Here is a 23,345-nt window from a genome sequence, read left to right as displayed (position 1 = left end):
ATTGGACCAAATAAGTCCAATTGGCATAAGGCTGGCCATGTGCCTGGAAGAAAGAGCAGCATTTCATGGAGAATATCCAAAGAGGAAATAGGTGTTGACCACCATGGAAGAACTGTCTTAAGCTCTTGTGTGCTATCTTTTTCAGAGAGACCACCCACATTTCTAAGAAGGCCCTATCCATACACTGTGTAAGCCAGTCGCCAGTCCCCAAGCAGCAGGCAGTTGTGCCTTCTCTGTAATAGTGGCCAAGTCTCAAAAGAGGATGACACTTGGTGCTACATTTACAGTACTAACTGCCACATAAGGTCAGCAAGAAAGGCATTTCCCCATGTCTGCACCAGTCTGGAGAGCACTCATCATACAACAGTTTGTTCTAGACATGCTACTAGACAGTTATATCTTAGAATATGCAAGTCTTTCACAACTCCAAAAACAAATGTGTCACTCGGGGAATTAGTCTCTACAGAAGTCTTAAAATAGGTCCAGACTGTACACTTCTGCTTAAATCCTTGCAGAAGTGAATGTCTGAGTGCTGTCATGGTCACAGGCTCACTTTCACTGTAGAGCAGAATAATAAGAGTTTGGCATCAAAGATGGTCCATGAGGAGATTATGTTGTAACACTAATGCCTCAGTGTCTAATGTAGTGCTTGTATCCTTGGGTAGGTGAATGTTCCCAGCATAAATATTGTGGCTACCATAAGACTCAAGAGGAACAGAAAGATGTTCTTCGTGTTTCACTGTTGCAGTCATCAGATTTGGGTTATCCCTGCCAGGGTAGCCCTCAGCTGGCCTGAATACCAGAGATTTAGTATTTCTGCGTTGGTTGCTGTTGCTTGAGGACTGACGTCAGGTCATCAGTGGTATAAAGGAAGGCAGCCGATGCCATTACATCAGTCTTTCTTGCTGTAGAGCCCGAAGCAGAAGCAGTTCTCACGAGTGCTGGTCAACCGCTACTTGAGTTTTGTTTCCGAATTTAAGTTGAAGTCTTCGAAATCTAAGTACCCCATTGGTGATCCTTTTTTCTTGCACTAACCAATGTCAGAAAAAGTTAATTGTCTCGCCTGTGGAAAGATACCACACCGGGGCTTCCACTCTTACTCTGTCACTTATTTAGGCCCAGACCACGACGTCCCTCATTGTCACTTCTGTGCTTTAACACCAGAACTATTCATCGTTGAGCTCTTATTGTAGCCAGATATTTCCATTTACACTCCTTGAATTCCGATATGGTTTCGGTAAGCCATCTGACAGCAGATCTTCTGAAAAAGCGTAAAGATTAAGACAGAGACCAACCGCACAGGACCAAACCTTCTGACGGCGCTTCCCTTAAGCTGGTCATCAGTCCTCCGGAACTCAGTGAGGCACTTTCGCAGCCCCTGATGCCCGCTTCAGTTAATTAGCAGGCCGCTACCGAGACCCTTTCGGAGTCCAGAATGCCGCAGAACTTTTCTTTGTCTAAAGATCCTGCAGTCGTCTCTACCTTGGATGAGTCCGGAGCCTCTGTGTAAGCACCAGCTTCCGAGGAAGTCCTTCACAACAACAAATCCTGACATAAACCAATGCCTTCTTTCGCGACTATCATTCTTTCGAAAACAACCAAATTCCTTAGGCCCAGGGGTCGAACCACACCCAAGAAACTGACTACCCATTCTCAAGTGCCTGCTCCCTTGCCTCAGTTTCAGATGTTTAAAGTGGCAGAATACCTTATCATGCTGATTAGGGGAAGCCAAAGAGATCTGTCTCCAGTAGTTTTTCTGAACAAGAGTCAGATGAATCCGATGCATCTGACTATGAAGACATGCAGCCCCTCTCCACATATAAGGATTCTGATGCAGAGGAATCCCTTCCTTCAGCCTCTCTCCCAGAGGATTTTACCTTTGGGGAAACCTTGCATATATTAAGGGGCCATTTCCAATGGGAGAGTAAAGACTACCCTCAGTCAGAAAAGAGACTCAGAGAGTTCCTGGATCTTCCACAACACAGACCCTTAGCCACCTCCCCAGTCCTTGATGTGGTTGATGATGTTTTCCTTGAATCCAGCTGGACTCCAGACATCCTCCCTCCTGCTCCCAGAAAACAAAAAATGTCCTCCTTTCCTGAAAGGGCAGAATCTAAAGATTTACAAGACTTAATGCATTTTGCAAGTCAAGTGACTAAGCACACTTTGCAGTGTGGTTTTGATGCACTAGAAGCTTCTTGCAGGGCAGCAGTCACTGGATCTGTCATTAGAAGACATGCATGACTTTAAGTAACAACCCCTGCTAGACCATGTAAAATCAAAATTGTTGGATGCACCCTTGCACAAAGATAACTTATTTGGCACTAAAACAGAAGAGGTCTTAAAAAGATGGAAGAAAAAGCAAAATCTATGCAGACAGTTAGAGTTCTTACAGGTCCAGCCCCCTAGGTTCAGCAGGCATTTTCCCTCCAAGCACTTCTCCTTTCCTTCTCAGAGTAAACAGAGTCATCATAGGCCCTGTGGAAACAGACCCCCCCCCCAGAAAGCAGCCCTAGCGGTTGCAGAGATCTAAGCAGTGGACTACCTCCACTTCTAAAACAGGGAGTTCTAAGCCACCCCCTTATGGTAAGAACTCACAATGACTAGCCTCCTCCATCCCTCCCCTACCCCTAGGAGGAAAACTCTCCTTTCACTCAAGCACCTGGGCCACCATTACCAAGGACCAGTGGGTTCTGAACGTTGTGTCTCAGGAGTACAAATTCTTCCACACCCTTCCAACCCTAAAAGGGTTCCCAGATCTACCACCAAATCAGTGGGCCGAGGCTCAAAAGCAAATCCATTCCCTGCTCTCCTTGGGAGCAGTAGAGCACATTCCTGCACAGCAGATAGGCCGAGGCTTCTACTCCAGACTTTTTCTGATGCCCAGGAAAGAGGGCACCTGACGCCCCATCCTCAATCTATCCATCCTAAACACCTTCCTGGAAAACCCAAATTTCAAAATGCTCACCCTCCAGCAGCTGCTACCCATGCTGTCCAAGGACGCTTGGCTAGCCACCCTAGACCTAAAAGAGGTCTACCTCCACATTCCCATCAGGGAGTCCTGCAGAACATTTCTCTGCTTCAGGGTAGGATCTCAACACTTTCAGTTCTCTGCGCTTCCCTTTGGCTTATCTACTGCTCCCAGAGTTTTCACAAAGTGCCTGGCTCTGGCCATTGCCTTTTGTAGACAAAGATATATTCAAATTTACCCCTACGTAGATGACTGCCTCATTCAGGCAGACAGCCCGAAAGCTGCTCAAAGACTTGGCCTTTGTAAAAAACCTACTAACCTCCCTAGAGTACATAATCAACAAAAAGAAATTCAAACAGGTACCCAACCATCTTCCTGGGAGCAAGTCTGGGCACAGCATCCCAGATGGATACCTTACACCAGAGAAAAACAAAATTTCCTGTCAACTTACTTCTCCCAACTGGCCACCAGGCCCCAGCTTTCTGCAAGGAAAATCCTGCAAGCCCTGGGGTTCATGGCATCTTGCATACTCCTCATTCCATATGCCAGACTGCATATGAGGAAACTTCATTGGTACCTAAAGAGCATTTGGTGTCAACACTCTCAAGACCTGGAAACTCTTCTACCTATTATTCCTTGCCTGAAAAAGGAATTTCTTTGGTGGGCAACAGCCTGCTCCCACAACAAGGGACTGCCCTTCTCCCCACACCCCGCCACTCAGACCCTCACCACAGAAGCGTCAGACTACGCTTGGGGTGCACACCTGGATGGCAGGTGCATACAGGGCCAACGGAACCCACAGCAAGTCCCCCTGCACATCAGTCTAAAAGAGATGATGACTGTGCAGCAGGCCTTGATAGCTTTAAAACTCCTTCTCTCTCCAGGGGTTCTCCTGATCAAAACAGACAACACCACTGTGATGTGGTACATCAACAAGCAGGGAGGGACTCACTCCTACCCTCTGTCCAGGCTGGCCATGACCCTTTGGTTCACAGCCTCTTCCATGCAACTACACCTGTTAGCAAAATACCTAACAGGCTCTGTCAACACCCTGGCAGACCAATTAAGCAGAAAGCTTTTGGACCCACATGAGTGGCAGCTCAACAGGAGTACCTTCTTCCTAATAACTCAGAAACTGGGAACCCTGGAGCTCGACCTCTTTGCCTCCCACACCAACCATCAGCTCAGCAAATTCTGCACTAGGGAGCATCACTGCATGGCTTGGAAAGTGGATGCCCTGTCCTTCCCATGAGGGAAACCTCTCAGTTTATGCCTTTCCTCCCCTACCTCTCATCCCCTGCTCAAAATAAGGGAGGAAAAACCAAGGACTTTTCTCATAGCTCCAGACTGGCCCAGACAGCACTGGTACTCCTTGCTGCGCAGCCTGTCCTTGCTGCCTCCATGGAATCTTCCTCAAATTCCAAACCTCCTAACCCAGAGGGAAGGGGAATTCATGCACTCCCAATTGCAGACACTCTGTTTGGCAGCTTGGCTTATTCCCTAACCCCTGACCAATCTGCCATCCTCAGTAAACAGGTTCTGGATGTTATCCGAGAGGCCAGACGCCCTAGCACCAGAAAATCTTATGCAGATAAATGGAAAAGGTTCTGCACCTAGATCCAGGCTAAGGGGGTCAATATGGCACAGCCTTCCATCCCCTCTCATCCTGGATTACTTAGCTGACCCTACTACACAGTAGTCTCTCTTTCTCCTCTATGAAAATTCATGCCACTGCTATTTCTGCTCATTTCCCCACTTAGCAGCCTCTTTTCTCACACCGTCTGATTAAACTCCTCAGAGGGGCTAGCAACTTGAGCCCCCCCCCCCCCTCCAGAAGGCTACCAACACCAGCTTGGGACCTTAACTTTGTCTTGAAAAAGCTCACCCTGCCTCCTTTCGAGACAGCTTCTTCTGCAGAGCTAAAATTGCTCTCTTGGAAGACAGCCTTCCTCCTGGCCATCACTTCAGCCAGAAGAGTCTCTGAGCTGCAAGCACTCATGGCTGTGGAACCCTTCATCATCTTCCATGCAGACAGGGTATCCTTCAGAACTAACCCATCCTTCATGCCCAAGGTGGTGTCCAGTGTGGCTTTCAATCAATCCCTTCATTTGCTCACCTTCTTTCCTAACCTTCAAATCAAGGGGGAAAGGATGCTGCACTCTCTAGATGTGCATAGACAGCTCAGATACTATCTGGACAGGACTAAACTCTTCAGAAAGTCTGATCAATTGCTTGTTAGCTTTGCTTCTGTGGCAGAAGGCAAAGCCATCACCAAGCAAACCATTTCCAAATGGATAGCACACTCCATCAATTTCTGCTACAAACAGCATGGCAAGCCTCACCCAAAGGGGTCAGGGCATACTCCACCTCTGCAGCTTTCCTCAGAGGGGCCCCCCACCAGGGACATCCTGGAGGCTGCCACCTGGACATCTGTTCACTTTTACCAAGCATTACCACCTGCCTCTCTTCTCCAAATCCAGGGCAGGGTTTGCCTCTGCATTCTTGCAGGGCATTCTAGCCAGCTCCTAGCTTCCTTGACTGCCTCCACCCTTTTCCTAAGCTTTGGGAATCTACCCAAATGTGATGACTGCAACAGTGAAACACGAAGAACATAGTACAATTGTGTACACTTACCATAAATGTAGATGTTCGAGTGTCTTCAGTGTTGCAGTCCTGGTTTCCCTCCCTCCATCCCTCTTTTTTCTTTTTGTTACCCTTCTTCCATGTTGTTCTCCTTTCCTTACAAGGGACATATTGGTATTTATTTTCCACTGGTGGGGTTCTTCCACCAGAACCTGGCCTCCTACTTTGGGGGCTCCTGACAGGTTAGGGCAAGAAAAAATGATGTAATGGCATCGGCTGCCTTCCTTTATACCACTGACGACCTGATGTCAGTCCTCAAGTGACAGCAACCGCCGCAGAAATACTAAGTCTCTGGTATTCAGGCCGGCCGAGGGCTACCCTGGCAGGGATAGCCCAAATGTGATGACTGCAACAGTGAAGACACTCGAACATCTACATTTATGGTAAGTGTACACAACAGTACTTTCTAAATGGTTGGAATTTCTAGTGCCATTTGAGCTTTGATGAAGACACAGTCTATCTTGGTATCACCTATGTAAACAGTAAAAGTTAGTAAAACCTAAAAGTTGCAATGGGCTTTACAGTGTAAATGACAAAATTACATCATTCCTTCTCAGATTATCTTTGCATCAGAATATTGTTACTGTGTTTAGATTAATGGCTTATCCCCAACCACTATGAATGTTAATCTTCCATTCCTACAGTAGAACCTTTTACAGGTCCTGACCATAGACCCTAGTGGACTCCTCTGTAGTACAGGGCAAGTCCAAAAAAGCCTCCTGGAACTTGAAGTACTGTTTCTGGTCTTAAAAGATCTGGAAGAGGAGTTCAGAATCCTTGGTCGGGTTGAATAATGGGGCTGTTGTGTATGTAAAAAAAATACAGAACAGACTTTTCTCCTGTAAAAGAGAAGTGATGCAGCTCTGACAGTAGATCATAGACTGGCCCATTACTTTAACAACTGCTGATATCCTGGAGGAAATGTGTACTAATGACTCCATAGGCCACAGATCCGGCACTCTCCTGGCGCTAAAAATTCATGATTACTGTCAGAGCAGGATCTTCTGGAAGGAAGGAACCCTGGAGTTCAACTAGTTTGCCATATAAGAAAACATGGTCCTCAACCTGTCTCACAGTATAGAAGGAAAAGGGGAGATCATTTCAAATGTGTTCTTTCTCTCAAGGCAGGAAAGATTTCTGTATGCCTTCCTACCTTTTTATGTGATTCCACACCTTATCACAGAATTCAGAGACTAAAAACCAAGTTTCATCTTTCACATTGCATGCAGGAATGGTGTGATTTTAGGTTCTCATGTCCCTGATAGCACATTAAAGTATCCCAGTTTAATGTAAGAAAGTCCCTTCCAGTAAGTGCAGCAAGCCAGTTCCATATCAGAGCATTACTTCACATTTAGATCGTGTTCTCCTGCCATATCTTCCACTAGAAAGTTAGGATGACTGAAGCTGTTATAAGGTCTTGTCCATTAGAGGTACATAATGCAAATATTGTAAATAGTTTGCTCTCCCTTTTCTCCCCTCCCTATCATTTGTACTTGTTCTGCCAAAACTGCCATAACAAGACTCATATTCTATGTAACCATTGTAAAATTCATTGCAACATATTACTCAAATGCTAAGTAACCAATGTACCAGATCATGTCTCTGATTTATAATGTATCTGTATCATTAATATTAATTTTAATTTGTTGTATCTTAATGTATCCGCATCTCTGAATCGTAACTTTAATCTGTTAAATTTCAATGTTTACTATGTAATGTGGAGCTTTTCTCCCCAGGCCTCCACTGAAAATGGGCTCCTGAGCCCACTGGACATCCTTGGTCATCAGACTGAAATAAATGAGTAAATAAATTGAAGAGGTTCTAATTTTTCATGGAGAGTTGTCCTTCTCCACCTCTTTAAGCTGTTCTCCAGCCTTCAGGTCCTTGCATGTGGAGAGATTTATGTTTGGCCTTTCACAGGAGCTGAGTATTCCTTAGGACTAGCCGTATTTGTTCTCCCAAAATGGTGTCAGAACTGCCTTCCAAGAAGTCTGTTCATTCATTTCTGTTAATACTTTGTAGGGTCAGAATCTATGGCTCAGAAATTATTATATCATAAATGTACACCACCAGCTCTGTTTTGTTTTTCCAAGAGAGAATGTATGCATTTTGGTTGATGTGCCAGTCCATCTTCTTTTCTCTAGATGGGTATTAACCAAGCATGTATTTTTCAAGTAGATTACTAACTGCAGTGGATTTTGCAAAGAAAGAAGAACATTGTCCTTTGCAAAATACTGTTGTCAAAAGCCACTCTGTCAGTGGTAGAGCTACTTCCAATTCTTGCTTCATAATTGTTTTCATATCAAATGTTTGTGCCGATTTTACTTTGTATGGCTCCTGGAGTGAAGTACAAAAATCTTTTTCACCTCAGTCCTTCAGAACACAGTTTTGTGAGACCTTGCTTTTTTGCCCCCTCTGGCCCAGCCTCTCAGAGGTTGACAACTTTACTTTTTTATGATTTTTCAGGAGTTAGATGCTGATTAAGGCTTCTTGAAGTCGGGTATAACAGGTGTTAGGCCTTTTCAGTAGCTGTTTGTTACCTCCTTGTCATTGCCTCATGTCTAGACAAGCCTCCCTGTATCTGTGGGTGTAATATGAGCAGGTGTATAACTTATTTTATTTCTCTGTCTTTTTGCTTGTGCTTTCAGCACTATATTGTACTCTGACCCAGAGGTGAATATAGCCTCAAATAATGGATACCAATACAGGACATTCCAGCAGTTTGCCCACTGTTTGAAGGTAATCAGAAAGGATGAGAGTATAAATGTGTATTATGTAATTCAACTATTGTAAAGGTTAGATGCTGAAATGGCATTACCTTTTGCTTCTGTAAGAGTAAATCTGGAGAAAATTGGATTTATTTTTGCATACACAACCATTGTAATACATTTTAGGTGGATTTTGTCATCCCTAGTCTTAATATCATTTAACCATATTAACTTTTTCGTCTTCAATCTCTCAAATTGCACAGCATTCCACTCCCAACTATTGATACCTTTCCCACCTCAAATATAGCTGTTATTCTTTTCAGCTGAAAATAATTGAGACATTTGGAATTGTTGCTTCTGTTCACTTAGCAAATTGATGGAATAAAAATGGTATGTATAACATAACTTTTTGAAGAATAAGAACTATATAGTTATATAGCCGGGATAATGGTAGAATAAAAATGTTTATCAACATGAATTCCTGAATAAATCTGAAGTAATTTCATGACTAATCCTCACTAATTAATCACAGTATTACAGATATATTAGGAAATGGGTAAGAATTTTGATGCAAATCAAAGCATTTTCTTCCTTCGTCTGTTGCACAAAATGAGGGATTGCAATTACTGAATAATTTGCCTGCTCTTTTTCCAAGTTTCTGTTCTCTCTCTCTACTTCCATTCATTTATTCCGCAATTCTTCAGTTACTTACTCCAGCCTTCCCATAACCATGGATCATCTCCTCACATGCCAGGATGTGTAAGGCAGAGAAATTAATCCTGGCAAGCACCTCACTGTCCTTGGAAAAAACACACACACACATGTGAGCACACACAGCAAACACAATAAGTGCAATTTAGAGGATCATCAGTTCACATATAGCATGTCTCTGAGATGTGGGAAAAACAAGAGCACCCACCAAGTACCCTTTGGGACATGAGGATGTGCATGTTCCACACCGATAAAGCACTGTAGCCAAGAACTGAATTGGAGAACCACCATGAAACAACAGTGCCAACCACTGTAGTATCCCATCAGTGCTTCCACTGGAACTAAAATAATGGCAACTTCACGATCTGAGAACTTTGACTATGTTGTGTAGCTTCACAACAGGATGATTCCTCAAGTAGATTCATGGAAGATTCCTTTGTCTGTTAAAATGGAGCTATTTGATTAATGTTTTACGTTGTTACCAACTGTTAAATCAATAGCAACTGATTTTTTGTAAGTGTTGCCCTACAGGCCTACATTGTTTGTGTTCTGTTTGATACTGAAAGGCTGAATAGCAGGCAGATAGGTAAAATTAATTTTCCATTCCACCCTTGTGTACAGGTTCATCTTCCATTTGCTGTTGTGGGCAGTACTGAAGAGCTGAAGATTGGCAATAAGATGGCTAAAGCCAGGCAGTACCCATGGGGTGTGGTACAAGGTATGTATCAAGGCAATTCTGATGTGTAACCATCTTTCCTGTATACATTGTTTCTAATGCTTGTGTTATCTTGTACACCATGGAAAATGAGAGGGGGTTAAATATGGCCTAGTAGATGCACCTGTATTCATTGCCTTTTGATTTTCAAGAAGTGATTTTTCGTTAAGATAGGGTCATAGAAGCTCACTAGGCTAATGAGCTTTTTAAGCCTAGCCATTCATGCCCTGATTTTCCCATTATCGGTGCTAGCAGACTAGAATGGCTTTGGTATATGCCTGTGCCTTAGGGTATCTACAGGCTACACACCCCTCCTCTGTAAGGGATACATGTGACAAGCTGGAGTGAATTTGGAATTTCCCATACAGAGGTCCAAATTGTGTTTGAATAGGCTTAGAGAAAAAACTCTGCTTTAGATGGATGTTTTGTTTGTCACCAGTGAGGTTTAGATCTGTAGGTCAGGTAATTGTAGTGTTGTTTGTTTTGTGAAGGTGTAGCAGATCAGGGCTTTTATTGGAGAATGCCTTGTAGGTTCGTCCCTCTTTGAACACTTCTTAATTATAGAACAAGCTTTGTGCTAGAAGTTAGATTCAACCTTTGTCAGAAAACAATACCAGCATGCTGGGGGTTGCTGTGGAAAAAAATGTACTGGCAAGTGCTTTAAGCTTCTGTAGCAGTTCTTATACATTGAAAAGTCAGTAAATATAAATCTCATTGTGGCACTTTGTGGTAGGTAGGAAGCTTTCAAGTACATCATTCTGTATCTCATGTTGTTGCTTAAATTTCAAGCTCACTCTTTGAGATGCACTGAATCATATTACTCCCCCCCCATCCTCACTTGTACACAGTCTCCTTATATCAGGAATAAGGACAGAGTCCTTGTTTCTTACTTGCTGCTCATGCACTTTTGATCTCCTCCTAGTGAGTTCTGGGTTTCTGTGATCAGTGCCTGAAAAGCACAGAAATTCTAAATACTTTTGGTGGTGTTGCATCAAAAATCAGGAGCCCCAAGGGAGCTGTGGACTTGCTTTGAACCACATTTCTACTGTGATAGTTGTGAGAAGTAAATGTATTTCAACCCAAATGTGAAAGAAGGTTGCAGCTTTCTGCCTTGTAGTAATACAAGAGGTCAAATGAAAGGGTTGATTGCAGACCTTTTCATCTTTTCAGACTGAAATACAACAGGCAGAAAGTAAGGTACAGAGCCCAAGTCTCAGACCTGGCCTGACTGATTTTGTATTTCATAGTGGCCTTATGACTCTATGGAATTTTTGTCATGTAAAGGAATGAAATGGATTAGAAATGGATTAGAATGATGCCTCCTTTGAGAGTTTTTGAAGGTTCCACATCATGTTATATGCAGGAGTAAATTAGTGCTTCATAAACATGTGACACACATGCTCTCAAGTATCTGAGACAGATCTGTAGGCTTGAATTTGGGACTTCAAGAATATACTTCCTTTTCACACACTCACCAGCAGAAATTGTGGTTCTTCCAGGCTATCTGTTCCTTGGTGTAAAGCCCTTGGCTTTTTCATCCTTCTATTGGAATTCCACCACATATTGGAGAACTGTAGAAGATTGCTAAATAGGTGGAAGAGACTGTAGCACAGCAGAGAGGTTCATTGTTGGCAATAGGCCCTGAGATGACTTCTCATGTCTACTTCTAGGAAGTTATGCTCATTATTGTCATGCATTAGCCAGCATCAAGGACGGTGTCCCCAGTAATGCCACTTATTCAGCTTTCCACTTCCTGAGTAAGAGTGAATCAATAACTGGTGCTAGTATACAGAGACCTTCTCTCCCCGATTCTTCATCTTTTTCTGACTCTGCAAGTATGGAGAAAATTGTGTCCTCAACAAAAATGGAAAATGAAGCTTCACTTCTACTGTGTCAACTTTAGCCCGAGGATATGTGTAAAAAAAGACTTTAATGAATTACACTATAGAATGACTTCTTGTCCCTGTTTTTTTCTCTCAGAAATGTCTTACCACCTGTTTGACGAAGAAGGTTATAAAATTATCCTGTAGTTAAGGCAATGCTGTGTGTTTGGAGATCATTTTTATTCATTCAGCATCCATAAGTGTTATTGACCATTTATGATGGCCAGCACTTGAATGGTCTTCCCTTCTGGCCAGGCTTCCTCCTGAATAATTTCCTTTGCCTGATATTGGTGTTTGAAGCCTCAGCAACTGCCTACTCAGACCATGATCAGGGTAGCCAAACCTAATGCTGTGGATGGCAGAAGTATTTATTATTCTGCAACACTGGGCTTATGGAATTTACCCATCTCATATTTCTAAATGTATTTCTGTGACAAAGCTAATAGTGAAAATAGTTTATACTTGTTTTGGTTTCATTATGTAAAAGCTATTAAGGTAGTGTTTTAATACTGCATCATTGCCTGACTTCTACTGTTCACAGCACTTTTAGTGCTATAATTGCATTCATAAATGCTGTGGCCGGTGTAACCCACCTGATGCTTCCACAAAGATGTACACCCGCCATTCTAGTTGTTTTCTTTAATGCTGAAATTTTCTTTGGGGAAATTCCTGAGGAGACTGTAGAAGGTTTCTACAGTGCCCTTTGCCCTCTCTCTGGAAGTTTCCATTCTTTTTCTATTCCACTACAAAACATCCCCACTAGGAATCTTGTTCTATACCAACAAAGACTCACTAGAGGGAGAGCGGTTCTAATACCTCAATGTACTCTCAGCCTATGAAATAAGTTCCTACTACAAGTCAAACAAAATACTACTTTGGTGACCTTTAAGGTTTTTCTTGAATATTGGATGAGTAGACATAGATTACTCCAGGGTTATCATATATGGCTCTGCTTGATTTCTAGGGTAAGCACTATTAAGTGCATCTACTTAAAGATGCATATGACTAGGCATCATACAGTATCTGTGATCATTAGCTACTATCCTCATTATATTTCTGTGTTTGTTTGACAGAAAATTGCCTTGTACCTTATAAAATGTTTTCGTCTAATACTGTTGGCTTATTAATGGAGATGATTGATATTGTTTTAAACTATATCTCTCATTTTATGAAAATATCTTTGTACAAACTAATGGTGTGACAGTGGGTGTAGCCCTGGCACCTAGTTATGCAAATGTTTTCATGCATGGATGGGAATTAGCAAATGTATTAAATAATAGCTATAAATGAAATATTATTTGTATCTATTTCTTTATTGATGATGTTTTTTTGACTTGGAGGATTAACAAAGAAAATTTGGAAGAATGTATAAGTTATTTAAATAATGTGTGTACTTATTTGAAATTCACTTATTCATTTGATTTATGTAAGATCAACTTTTTGGATGTAACATTGTATAAAGATTTCAAAAAATTAGTTACTAGAATATATAAAAATGAAGTACAGAACAATATGTACCTATATTTTTCCAGTATGCACCCCAAATTAACTAAAATGAATGTTGCAAACTGCAGCTAACAAGAATTAGTAATTTGATAACCAAAGACAATGAATTTTTAGAATAAGAGAAGGACTTTTGCAGTAGAATAATTAATAGAGGATATCCAGAAGGAGAAGTAAAGAAAGTCCTGCAAGAAAAGATGACTTTTAGAGAGAAAAATGGGAGAAGTAGATATAACATAGGGAATAAATCGTCTCAAAGTCATAAAACTGTTATGGCAGTACAAAATAGTGTTGATTCGAATGCTATCAAAGAAGTTTTAAGTAGAAATTGGGGATTATTTAAGGCAAACAGTGAAATTATGAATAAAATAGGGGCCAAACCTTATTTTACACAAAAGCGAGGGAAAAGTTTGAAAAACTTTTTTCAGGGCAAATTAAATAAACCTAGAGAAAGGTTCTGCAAACGTGGGATGATTAAATGTTATAACTGCAGTTGTTGCAGTTATTTGCTTACAGAAAGTAACAAAATAAGTACAGGAAATTTTGTAGTGACTATACCTGGGTTATTTAATTGTAAATCTAACAATGTTGTGTATTTAATAGTGTGTTGTGACTACAAATCTTTTTATGTGGGAAGAACAATGCGTGAATTGCACAAAAGAATTTACGAGCATAAATATGCAGTCCAAAGTGGATGTGAGAGAAATGCCCTTAGTAAACATTATAAAAACAAGAATTGCAGAATTAATTTTAAGTTTTTAGTATTAGAATCATTGGAGAATACAAACTGCTTAGTTAATATAGAAGAGGTATGATGTTAGAATTCTTTCGGCAGGTTAGACTAAATGCCTGTTTCCCTCCAGGGTTAAATAACAGAGAGGATTTTATTATGCATTTGAAAAGGAAGGGACTGAAACATTAACAGTTCACAGTCTGTAGAATTTGTTTATCTGTACTTACGTATTTTAAGGTTATGTGATGTTTTACTTGTAGTCATGTGATTTTTGACTGGTGCATGTGCTGTAATATAAGTGAAGTTTGTAGAAGTGAACCTTAGTCTGAAGAAGTCTCTGTATATAATTTTATTAGACAAAAGCGCTCACTTGAGGTTTCTATTAAAGTTGTTGGTGTCTCCTGTTAGCCTGAGCTACTTTTTTGGATACATTCATTTATTGGCTATCTCATACACTGTTTGCGTGTCAGCAAAGAAAAAAAAATTCTTGGAAAAAGTAAGAAAAAAAAATCAGTTAAAAAAGTTCGAGATGAGTAGAATCCCAATGGTGATTATCAGGAAGCAGAACTATATACAGCATCAGTGCAGGGAGTGGCTTCCAGTAAACTGGAATAAGTAATAGCCCAGATGTATTCAGAAGTGTTTTAAATACCTGGGAGTTTGGAAGACTGTGTAAGAATAAATGAAAATGGCTGGAAAATGGAAGCAGCATAAAATAGTAAATCTTATGAACTGCCACATTTGAAAAAAAATAGAAAAGGAAGGAAAGAATTAAATGAGTTTTTTTAGAAAAATGTAACGCCAATCCAAAAAAACACCGCCAGCACCAAACGGAGAATCAAATACTTTATTAAGTCTTAGTACAAAAAAAGCCTTTGTCAATGTCAAAATGGGAATTAGCAAATGTGTTAAATAGTAGATGTTAAAAAAAAAATAAGAAAATGCTGCAGAGGAAGGGGACACATGAAGAGAAAAAACTGCATAGTGCTAAGACCAAAATAAGGGAGCATTTGGTCAATGTGCATGAGTATAGTAAAATGCACTTAAACAGTTGTTTAACAATATTCACAGAGAACAGAAGTTATTAGTACAGAGACTTGGAGAATAAAGTAGAAAGAGTTATGGCAAAGCGATCACAAATAGAAGCTGCTCCCAGTGTCAATAAAGGCTGTCCTCCGTACTACTCCTTCTGTACAGATGTGTAATTTCACAATTCCATACACAAAAATCCGAAATCCAGTAGCTCTCAAATTATTTTATTAACATGTAAAAAATAAAAAACGGATTTAGCGCTTTCATCTCCATACCGGAGACTTCATCAGAATCATCTGTTCACTAGTTCTCTACTATATTTAAAGTAATACAATCCATATCATTGACTTTTGACTTCTCCTGTTTTAACCCTTATATATTAGTTTAACAATGAGTTACCGCTACCATATATATAATATATACTCATTTCTTGTTAATTGACTTGTTCTTGCTAAAAAATACAGACCTTAAAAAATATATAAATATATATAAAATGTATATATATATATATATATATATATATATATATATATATAAACATATATAAATATATACAAAAAATATATAAATATATAATAAGCATAAGAGTCTAGAATTTTTATACACATATATCTTTTAAATGACTCGGAATATTCAAGGGGCAAAATACATGGGGAATCAGTACTAAAATACAGGTTCAACACATAGGGACCAAAATATCATATTGTAACATTCATTTGCATTAAAATAATTTCCTACGAAGGTGCATACATAGTGCATATGTAACGTGCTTTGTGTCTTATAAATATTAAATATAATAAAATTCGTAAAGTTTATAATTACAATTTATAAAAACTAGTTGTAATGTTTATTTCTGTGTAAACACAAATTTCAAAACAATACATCTATATATACAATAGTATTTATAAAATAGTGTTACACATCAACTAAAACCTATTCTAATATTCCAATAAATAAATGTAAAAATGTGCAGATGTACCTGTTCCTATGTTCCTTTAATAGGGGCTAAAATATCATTGTTCTAAGGTATGTCTCTTTGGGTCCACTGAGAGTAATTTCAAGGCCGGGCGTATAGAAATATGGTCATTTAGACCTGGACTGCTACATGCGTCCAGTCTAAGTTGCCAAATCATTTCTTGAAATTCTAACTTTGTTTCCCAGTCCCCCCCCCCCCTCTCATTATGTCTAACCTCCTCCAATACCCAAAATTTGTAATCTGCATCCTTGCATGTCAGTGTGTCTAAAAAGGGCATTATTTTTGTTCTTTTTATTAATATCACGTAAATGTTCATATATATGTAACCTTAAGTTACTTTCTGTGTAGCACCCCCAGCAGATTTTACAATATGCCAGGTATACAACACCTTTTGTATAGCAACTAGTATATGATTTACCCCTATTATTCCTGTTTATACTAGGTATTTCCATTTCCTTTGCTCCAGCTATAAATGGGCATTGTGCACACCTCCCACCTTTGAAGGTACCATATTTTGGACATGTTCCACTTCTGTATTCGTTCTTTTTCTTTTCCAATATGTTTTTCAAATTCATATTCCTTTTAAAACTATATCTCAATGTTTTTTGGAAAACTCCCACCCTTGTAGGTATCCTACTGAACACAACCCAAATATCGTTTATACATTTCTTTATCCAACCCATTTCTTTGTGATATGTTAGTGTCAAGTATGGTAGTTGTACAATGGTTGGTTCAATATTAGCATTACCATTCTTAGCTCCAGTAGTTTCCCCACTGGTCATTAAGGGTAAATAGGTGGTGCCCCATCCTTTTGTCACTAGTTCCTTAATAGGGTTAATTAACTCATCTGGGTACCCTCTTTCATTAAACATTTTGTGTAGATTCCCTATTTCATTCAAAAAATCAGTTTTATCAGCTGTCATTCTTGCTATTCTGATCATCTGTCCCTTTACTATATTCTTTTTGAGGTAATATGGATAGTCACTCTCATAATGTAGGTATGAATTTGAATAGCATTCCTTCCTGTATATGTATATATCTGCCGATCTTGTTTACATAATTTTTCCGTAACTTGATATCGAAGTAATGTATTTCATCTACACCAATTTCATGTGTAAATTGTAAAAAACTAGTGCTGTGATTTATATAATTCATAAATTCTATAATCATTTCATCAGTTCCTTCCCATAGGATAAATATGTCATCCAAAAAAACGGTAATATTCCTTAATGTTTTGATAAAATGTAGACTTAAATGCATGCTGTTGTCCCCAATATAACATAATAATATTGGCATATATGGGAGCACACCCTGAACCCATAGCCACCCCATCCATTTGGTGATATAGGTCCAACTGAAAATGTATTTCAAAACTAGTTCCATATTTTCTAATACAAGTTTGAATTCGTCTGTGGTCAAAAAAGCAACTTCAACCAACATTTTTCCAAACCATGTAAGACCTTCTGTATGGGGTATAACTGAAAATAAATCCTTTACATCTATGGTAAGGAAAATAATATTTTCTATAAATGGACTGGAACCAATTTTGTTCAAAAAGTCCCATGAATCCATCAAAATGTGTAGGTATTTAAAATAAAACCTCTTTAATTTAGTATCCATGTATATTGACAGTTTAGTATCCATGTATATTGACAGTGGTTGGGTTTTAGATCCTTGTGAAGAAGCTGTAGGTCTCAATGGTGGGTCATCCACCCCCTTATGTATCTTGGGGATACCAAAAATAGCTGGTATTACTGGTTTGGGTACTTTTAAAAAATTGTATGGGTTAATATCAATCAACCCCTGTAACAAATTATCCTCTAGAATCAAATCTATTCCTTTATATGAAATATTCACTTCATTTCTTGATACTGTAACATATCTATTATCCATATCCAGTAATTCCAGCATCCTATTAGTGTAATCCCATTGATCCATAAGTACAACCCCACCCCCCTTTGTCTGATTTTTGTGTATGCAATTGTGAAATTACACATCTGTACAGAAGGAGCAGTATGGAGGACAGCCTTTATTGACACTGGGAGCAGCGTCTATTTGTGATTTTATTTGTGTCGTGAACTTTTGTGCCTGATTATGGCAAAGAGACCCTATGGCAAGGTTAACTTTGAAACCTGAAAAGAGAGTCACATATTTTAGCAATTTTATGAGAATGTGTATGACGCAGAGGAGTGGGAAAATCTGGAAGAGGCATATTTTGAACCTTTTTTTTTCTTTGAAACGTTAGATATTTCAGAGTTGGTGAAGTGGGAGCCAAGGACTTGGCTGTCATGACAGATAAAAGTTCCATAAAACTCTTAGTTTATTGTAACATCCAGAGAAAAATTAATCCAAACACCAAAGGTGTATAAAGCATACCGGTTTCAACTAGCGGCCTTCATCAGTGCACTCACGCACAGAGAAATTGTTTGATAGGGTTGCTGGAAATTCATGAGTAATGCAATTTTAGTATTTGCTTTCTCAAACAGTATAATAGCGTTGATGTGGAAAATATGATCGCTCAGAAGCAAAATTAAGGTGGGAAAAGTCCTTTTTGACAACTTTTGTTTGAGTAGAGGGACCAGGCAGGGATGCCTCCTTTCTCCTCTTATTTGCTGTTGACTTGGGACTTTTAGCAAAAAAAGATGAGTCCCGGAAATTCAGGGATATTATTGGCTTGGTAGCCAAAAAAATTGTTTTGCTTTGTGGATGATGATATCTTGTACTTGACAGGTCTTAAATCTGAAATTAGGGTGTTGTGGGATATTTCAAAACAGTTTCATATATTTTCAGTGTGTAAATGAAGATAAAACAAAGTCTATAGCAGTAAGTATATGTAAATGAAAAGATTAACTAATCAGGGATATATCGTGGACCCTGTTGTGGCAGCTATGGGTATATGGGAAGAGGCCAAGCAGAAAATTATTAAAAAAAAATGATATTGGAAATGAATGGTCCTAGGCATGGATAGTAAGATACATGCAGTGAAAATGTTTTTCATTGGTTTGATTCTGTATATAGGTCAGGCATACTTTTATCAACCAAAGAAAAGGTTATAGATGATAGAGTGGAAGACATTTATTTGTGATGGGAACAGGACAAGAGTAAAATCAGATTAAATAGGGTAGTTTACACAGGTGAGACTTCTATATTCATCTGCTTCTTTATAAAACAGAGTTGAAGAGATGGTAATGGAGGCAAATGGAAGTATGCGGGATGCAGAGAGATTAGGGTTTTGGAATCAAGCCAAGTAGAACAGAAAGGACTCCAGAGAATATCGGTCCAGTTTGGAGGATCACCTTTTCAGAAAGTTGAGCTTCATATAATCAAGACTGTAAGACTGACTTTCTGAAAAGTAAAAGCTGTTGTATCAGTTGTATGAAGATCGCGGCACAGTGAAGAATAGGAAAATTACTTTTTCACCACTGTAGTGCGATCTTGGAGTTGATGTATATAATTAGCAAGGGGTGTGGGGGACCTTGCAAAGACAGTTTTTTTTTTTTTTGTTTTCGAAATTGAACTTTGATCGTATGGTCTCAACCATATGCAGTTCGATGTTCCTTAATTTCAATATAACATCATAGAGCCATATATATTTTATTATTTTAGTTTATTTTGTTGTTGATTTCTTGCTTTTATTTACAGGGAAGGTCTAATTGGACTCATTACCTATTTTCAGCAGAGACCCATTTAGAAAGGCTCCAATGTGCAAACAGTAGCAATAGACAGAGTGACACTAACATTTTAAAAGTAATAATATACAATAGTCTTTACAACATTTTGCAAAAGAGAACTGCATTTCAGATTTGAGAAGATATACAGACAGCCATATTGTTGCCATTTCCAACAGAAAGCAAAATGTTTTACAAGTGGTGTAGAGTTAAAAGAGCTAGATTTGAGAAATAGAAGACAGGGTAGGTAGTTGAGGGTGAAGGAGTATAACAAAAGGAAGGAAAGAGGTGAGTTGTAGTACAGTACAGGTAGGAAGAATATATGGAGGGAGATGAGCAAGGATGAGGTTAAAGAGTAGTGATGTGCTAATCTGGTACAGTACACTTGCAGAGTTAGGAGTTGAGGAAGTGAGACCTTAGCTGTAGTTTGAATGACTTTAGGGAGCAGTCCTGCCTTGCTGTTAGGAAATAGCAGATGTTCTTCATGTTTCACTGTTGCAGTCATCACATTTGGGTTATCTGCTTGCATTATCCCTCAGTCGGCCTGATTATCAAAGTCTTGGGTCTTGCGTCAGTTGCTGTCTCATCTTTCATGACATCAGGTAGTCAGGAGTATAAAGCTTGCAGCCGACGCCATTACATCAGTCTTTCTTGCTGTGCGGTGCCCCAAGCAGAAGCAGTTTGCAAGTGCCGGTAGGCCAACTCCTGAAATTTTCGTTTTCGAGTTTCAGAACCAAAGTCTTCAACTAAAGCTAAGTACCCCATTGGGGAAACTTTTTCTTGTTCTAAACTGACATCAGTAAAAGTCAATAATTGTATTTCTTGTGGAAAGCAAATACCTTATAAAGATTTTCATTCGTACTGTATTCCTTGCCTAGGCCCTGACCACGACGTACCTCGCTGTGGGTTTTGTGCCTTATTTAAACAATGAACTATTCATCGTCAGTATATTTACGCTTCTAAATATTTTGGTACTCGGTTCAATTACCCAGATATGGCTTCTATAAGCCACCTGACTACCGACATTCTGAAAAAATGCAAAGATACAGACAGCACGCCTAGGTCCAAAGCTGCCGTTGAAGCTTATCCTAAGCTAGTCCCCAGTTCGCCGATACTCACTGAAGCACTTTCTCAGCCCCTGATAGCTGCGACTTCAGATTTGCAGGCCTCTACTGAGACCCATTCAGAGTCTGGTACTCCGCGAGACGCTTCAACTGTGGAACCTCCGGATTTCTCTACCTTGGATGGGTCTGGAGCCGCTGTGCAGGCACTGGCTTCTGAGGGTGTATTCAGGCCTACTGACTTGCATATTAAACTGATGCCATCTTTTTCTTCAAGGCCTAAAACTCGATCGATGCCTAGAAAACTGACGCCCAGACCACATGGTCAGGCCTCTATGCCTAAAAATGCCTAAAAATCAAATGATAAGAATGGCTGAAGACCTTATTACTTTAATCAGGGGAAGCCAACCTTACCCCTCTAAGAGACCTAGGACTGAATTTGCTTATGATTCTTCTGATCAGGATTCTGAAATTTCTGTTTCCCCTGTTGACCAGGATTTACCTCTGCCTATGAGGATTCTGATGCAGAGGACTCTATTCCCTCTGCTTCCCCTCCAGAGGATTTCTCTTTTGGTGAAACCTTGCATACTCTTAGGGAACATTTTCGCTGGGAAAGCCAGGATTACTCTGATTCTAAAAAGAGGCTTAGGGATTTCTTACTTCTGCCCCAACACTGGCCTTTAGCTACCGCCCCCTGTACTGGACATTGTTGATTATGCCTTTTTGGAATCTAGCCTGGTCCCTGAGTCCTTACCTCCTGTTCCCAGAAAACCAGATAGGTATTACAGGGCTCCTGACTCTCACAAGTTCCTCTTTAAAAATCCTACTGTGGATCCTGAGACCATTTCACACGGACCCAAGGGCATTAAGGCTACTTCTGCCAAAAATCCTACCCCCTCTGACAGAGATTCCAGAGCATTGGATATGTGGGATAAGAAGGTATACACTTTTGCAACCTTGGCCATTAGGGCCTTAAACTGCCAGCTTTATATGTTAAAGTATCAGCAGCATGTTATTGGATTGCTTAAACAGAAAAGGATGTTGATTCCTGACTGTGCTGAAAATAAAGATTTACAGGATTTAATGCATTCTGCTGAACAAGTTGGAAAACATATTTCGCAATGTGGTTTTGATTCACTAGAGGCATCTTGCAGGGCTGCTGTCACTGGGTCTGTACTTAGAAGTCACTGGGTCTGTACTTAGAAGGCATGCTTGTCTTAAGGAGCAATCTTTGCCAGATCATGTTAAAGCTAAATTGCTGGATGCTCCCTTAAACCAGGACCGCCTGTTTGGCAACAAAGCAGAAGAAGTACTTAAAAAGATGGAGGAAAAAGCTAAATCTATGCAAACTGTTAAAGATTTCCTGCAAGTACAGCCTCCAAGATTTAGTAGGCATTGGCCCTCTAAGAATTGGTCCTTTCCTGCCTCTTCCAGGCCTTCTCAGTCCAAACCCAGAACCAGCATAGCACCCAGGCTTCAGTCCCAAGGTACGCACAGGACTAAGCAGTGGGGGGGCTCCCACTTCCAAAGCAGGAAGTAGCAAGACTGCCCCCTATGATAAACCGTCTCAATGACTTTACTTTAAAACTTCCAAGCCCTTCTCACCTGACTGCACCTTTAGAGGGAAAGATTGCTCTGCAGGCAAAAAACTGGGAACTCATTACCCAGGACAAATGGGTTTTAAATATAGTTTCCCAAGGATACAGATTCCACTTCCACACTTTACCAACACCAGACGGTTGACCATATTTACCCCCAAATCAGTGGGCAGAGGCTCAAAAGCAAATATAAGAGCTATTCAGACTGTCCTAGAAGAGGAAAGGGGACAAAGTTTCTACTCTAGACTTTTCCTGTTGCCCAGAAAAAACAACTCCTGGCATCCTATCCTGACCTCTCTATCCTAAACACTTTTTTGGTGATCCCAAAATTCAAGATGTTAACTCTTCACCAGTTGCTTCCTATGCTAGGCAATGATGCCTGGTTGGCAACACTGGATTTAAAGGAAGCCTACCTGCACATCCCAATCAGGGAATCTTGCAGAAGATACCTACGCTTCAAAGCAGGCTTCATGCACTATCAGTTCTCTGCACTGCCCTTTGGCTTATCTACTGCACCCAGGGTATTCACAAAGTGCCTAGCTCCAGTCATTGCATTTTGCAGGCAAAGAAATATTCAAATATACCCATACCTGGACAATTGTCTAATTCAGACAAAGCCAGGACATACTATTGAATCATCTGGCGTTTGTACAAAAAGTGCTAACTTCTCTGGGGTACAACATAAACGAAAAGAAATCACATCTTGTACCCCTTCCAACAAATTGTATTCCTGGGAGCAAGCTTGAACACAACTTCCCAGATGGCTTTCCTCACGCCAGAGAAACAAGTTCATTTGACAGCCTACTTCAGACTAATGGCCACAAAGACCCTGCTATCTGCAAGACAAATACTGCAAGCCTTAGGATTCATGGACTCCTGCATTCTCCTAATTCCATATGCAAGACTGCATATGAGGAAACTACAGTGGTATCTAAAAAGCCTATGGTGTCAACATTCTCAGGATCTAGAAGCAATGATTCCTGTCATACCTTGCCTACAGATAGTTTCTTTGGTGGGCAGAGGCCTGCCACCAAAGCAAGGGACTGCCATTCACTCTACCCCCTGCCACCCAAACCCTAACAACAGACGCATCAGACTATGCATGGGGGGCTCACTTGGCAGGGAAGTGCATTCAGGGCAAAT

The 23,345-nt window shown here is 40.1% G+C and overlaps 1 protein-coding gene across 5 annotated transcripts in view; it reads left to right on the top strand.

The window, feature by feature from the left end:
* The window catches only part of SEPTIN11 (septin 11), a 1,067,046-nt gene that overhangs the window by 753,583 nt on the left and 290,118 nt on the right, over nt 1-23,345 (top strand). For all 5 annotated transcript variants that reach the window (XM_044061173.1, XM_044061169.1, XM_044061170.1 and 2 more), the window contains one exon: nt 9,655-9,751. In XM_044061173.1, coding sequence (XP_043917108.1) covers nt 9,655-9,751 — 97 coding nt within the window. The remainder of the gene's footprint in view (nt 1-9,654; nt 9,752-23,345) is intronic.

Source organism: Protopterus annectens, chromosome 2.part0 (assembly GCF_019279795.1).
Source record: "Protopterus annectens isolate FY-2018-M chromosome 2.part0, PAN1.0, whole genome shotgun sequence".
Lineage (NCBI taxonomy): Eukaryota > Metazoa > Chordata > Ceratodontiformes > Protopteridae > Protopterus > Protopterus annectens.
This window is presented reverse-complemented; position numbering and strand designations above follow the sequence as displayed.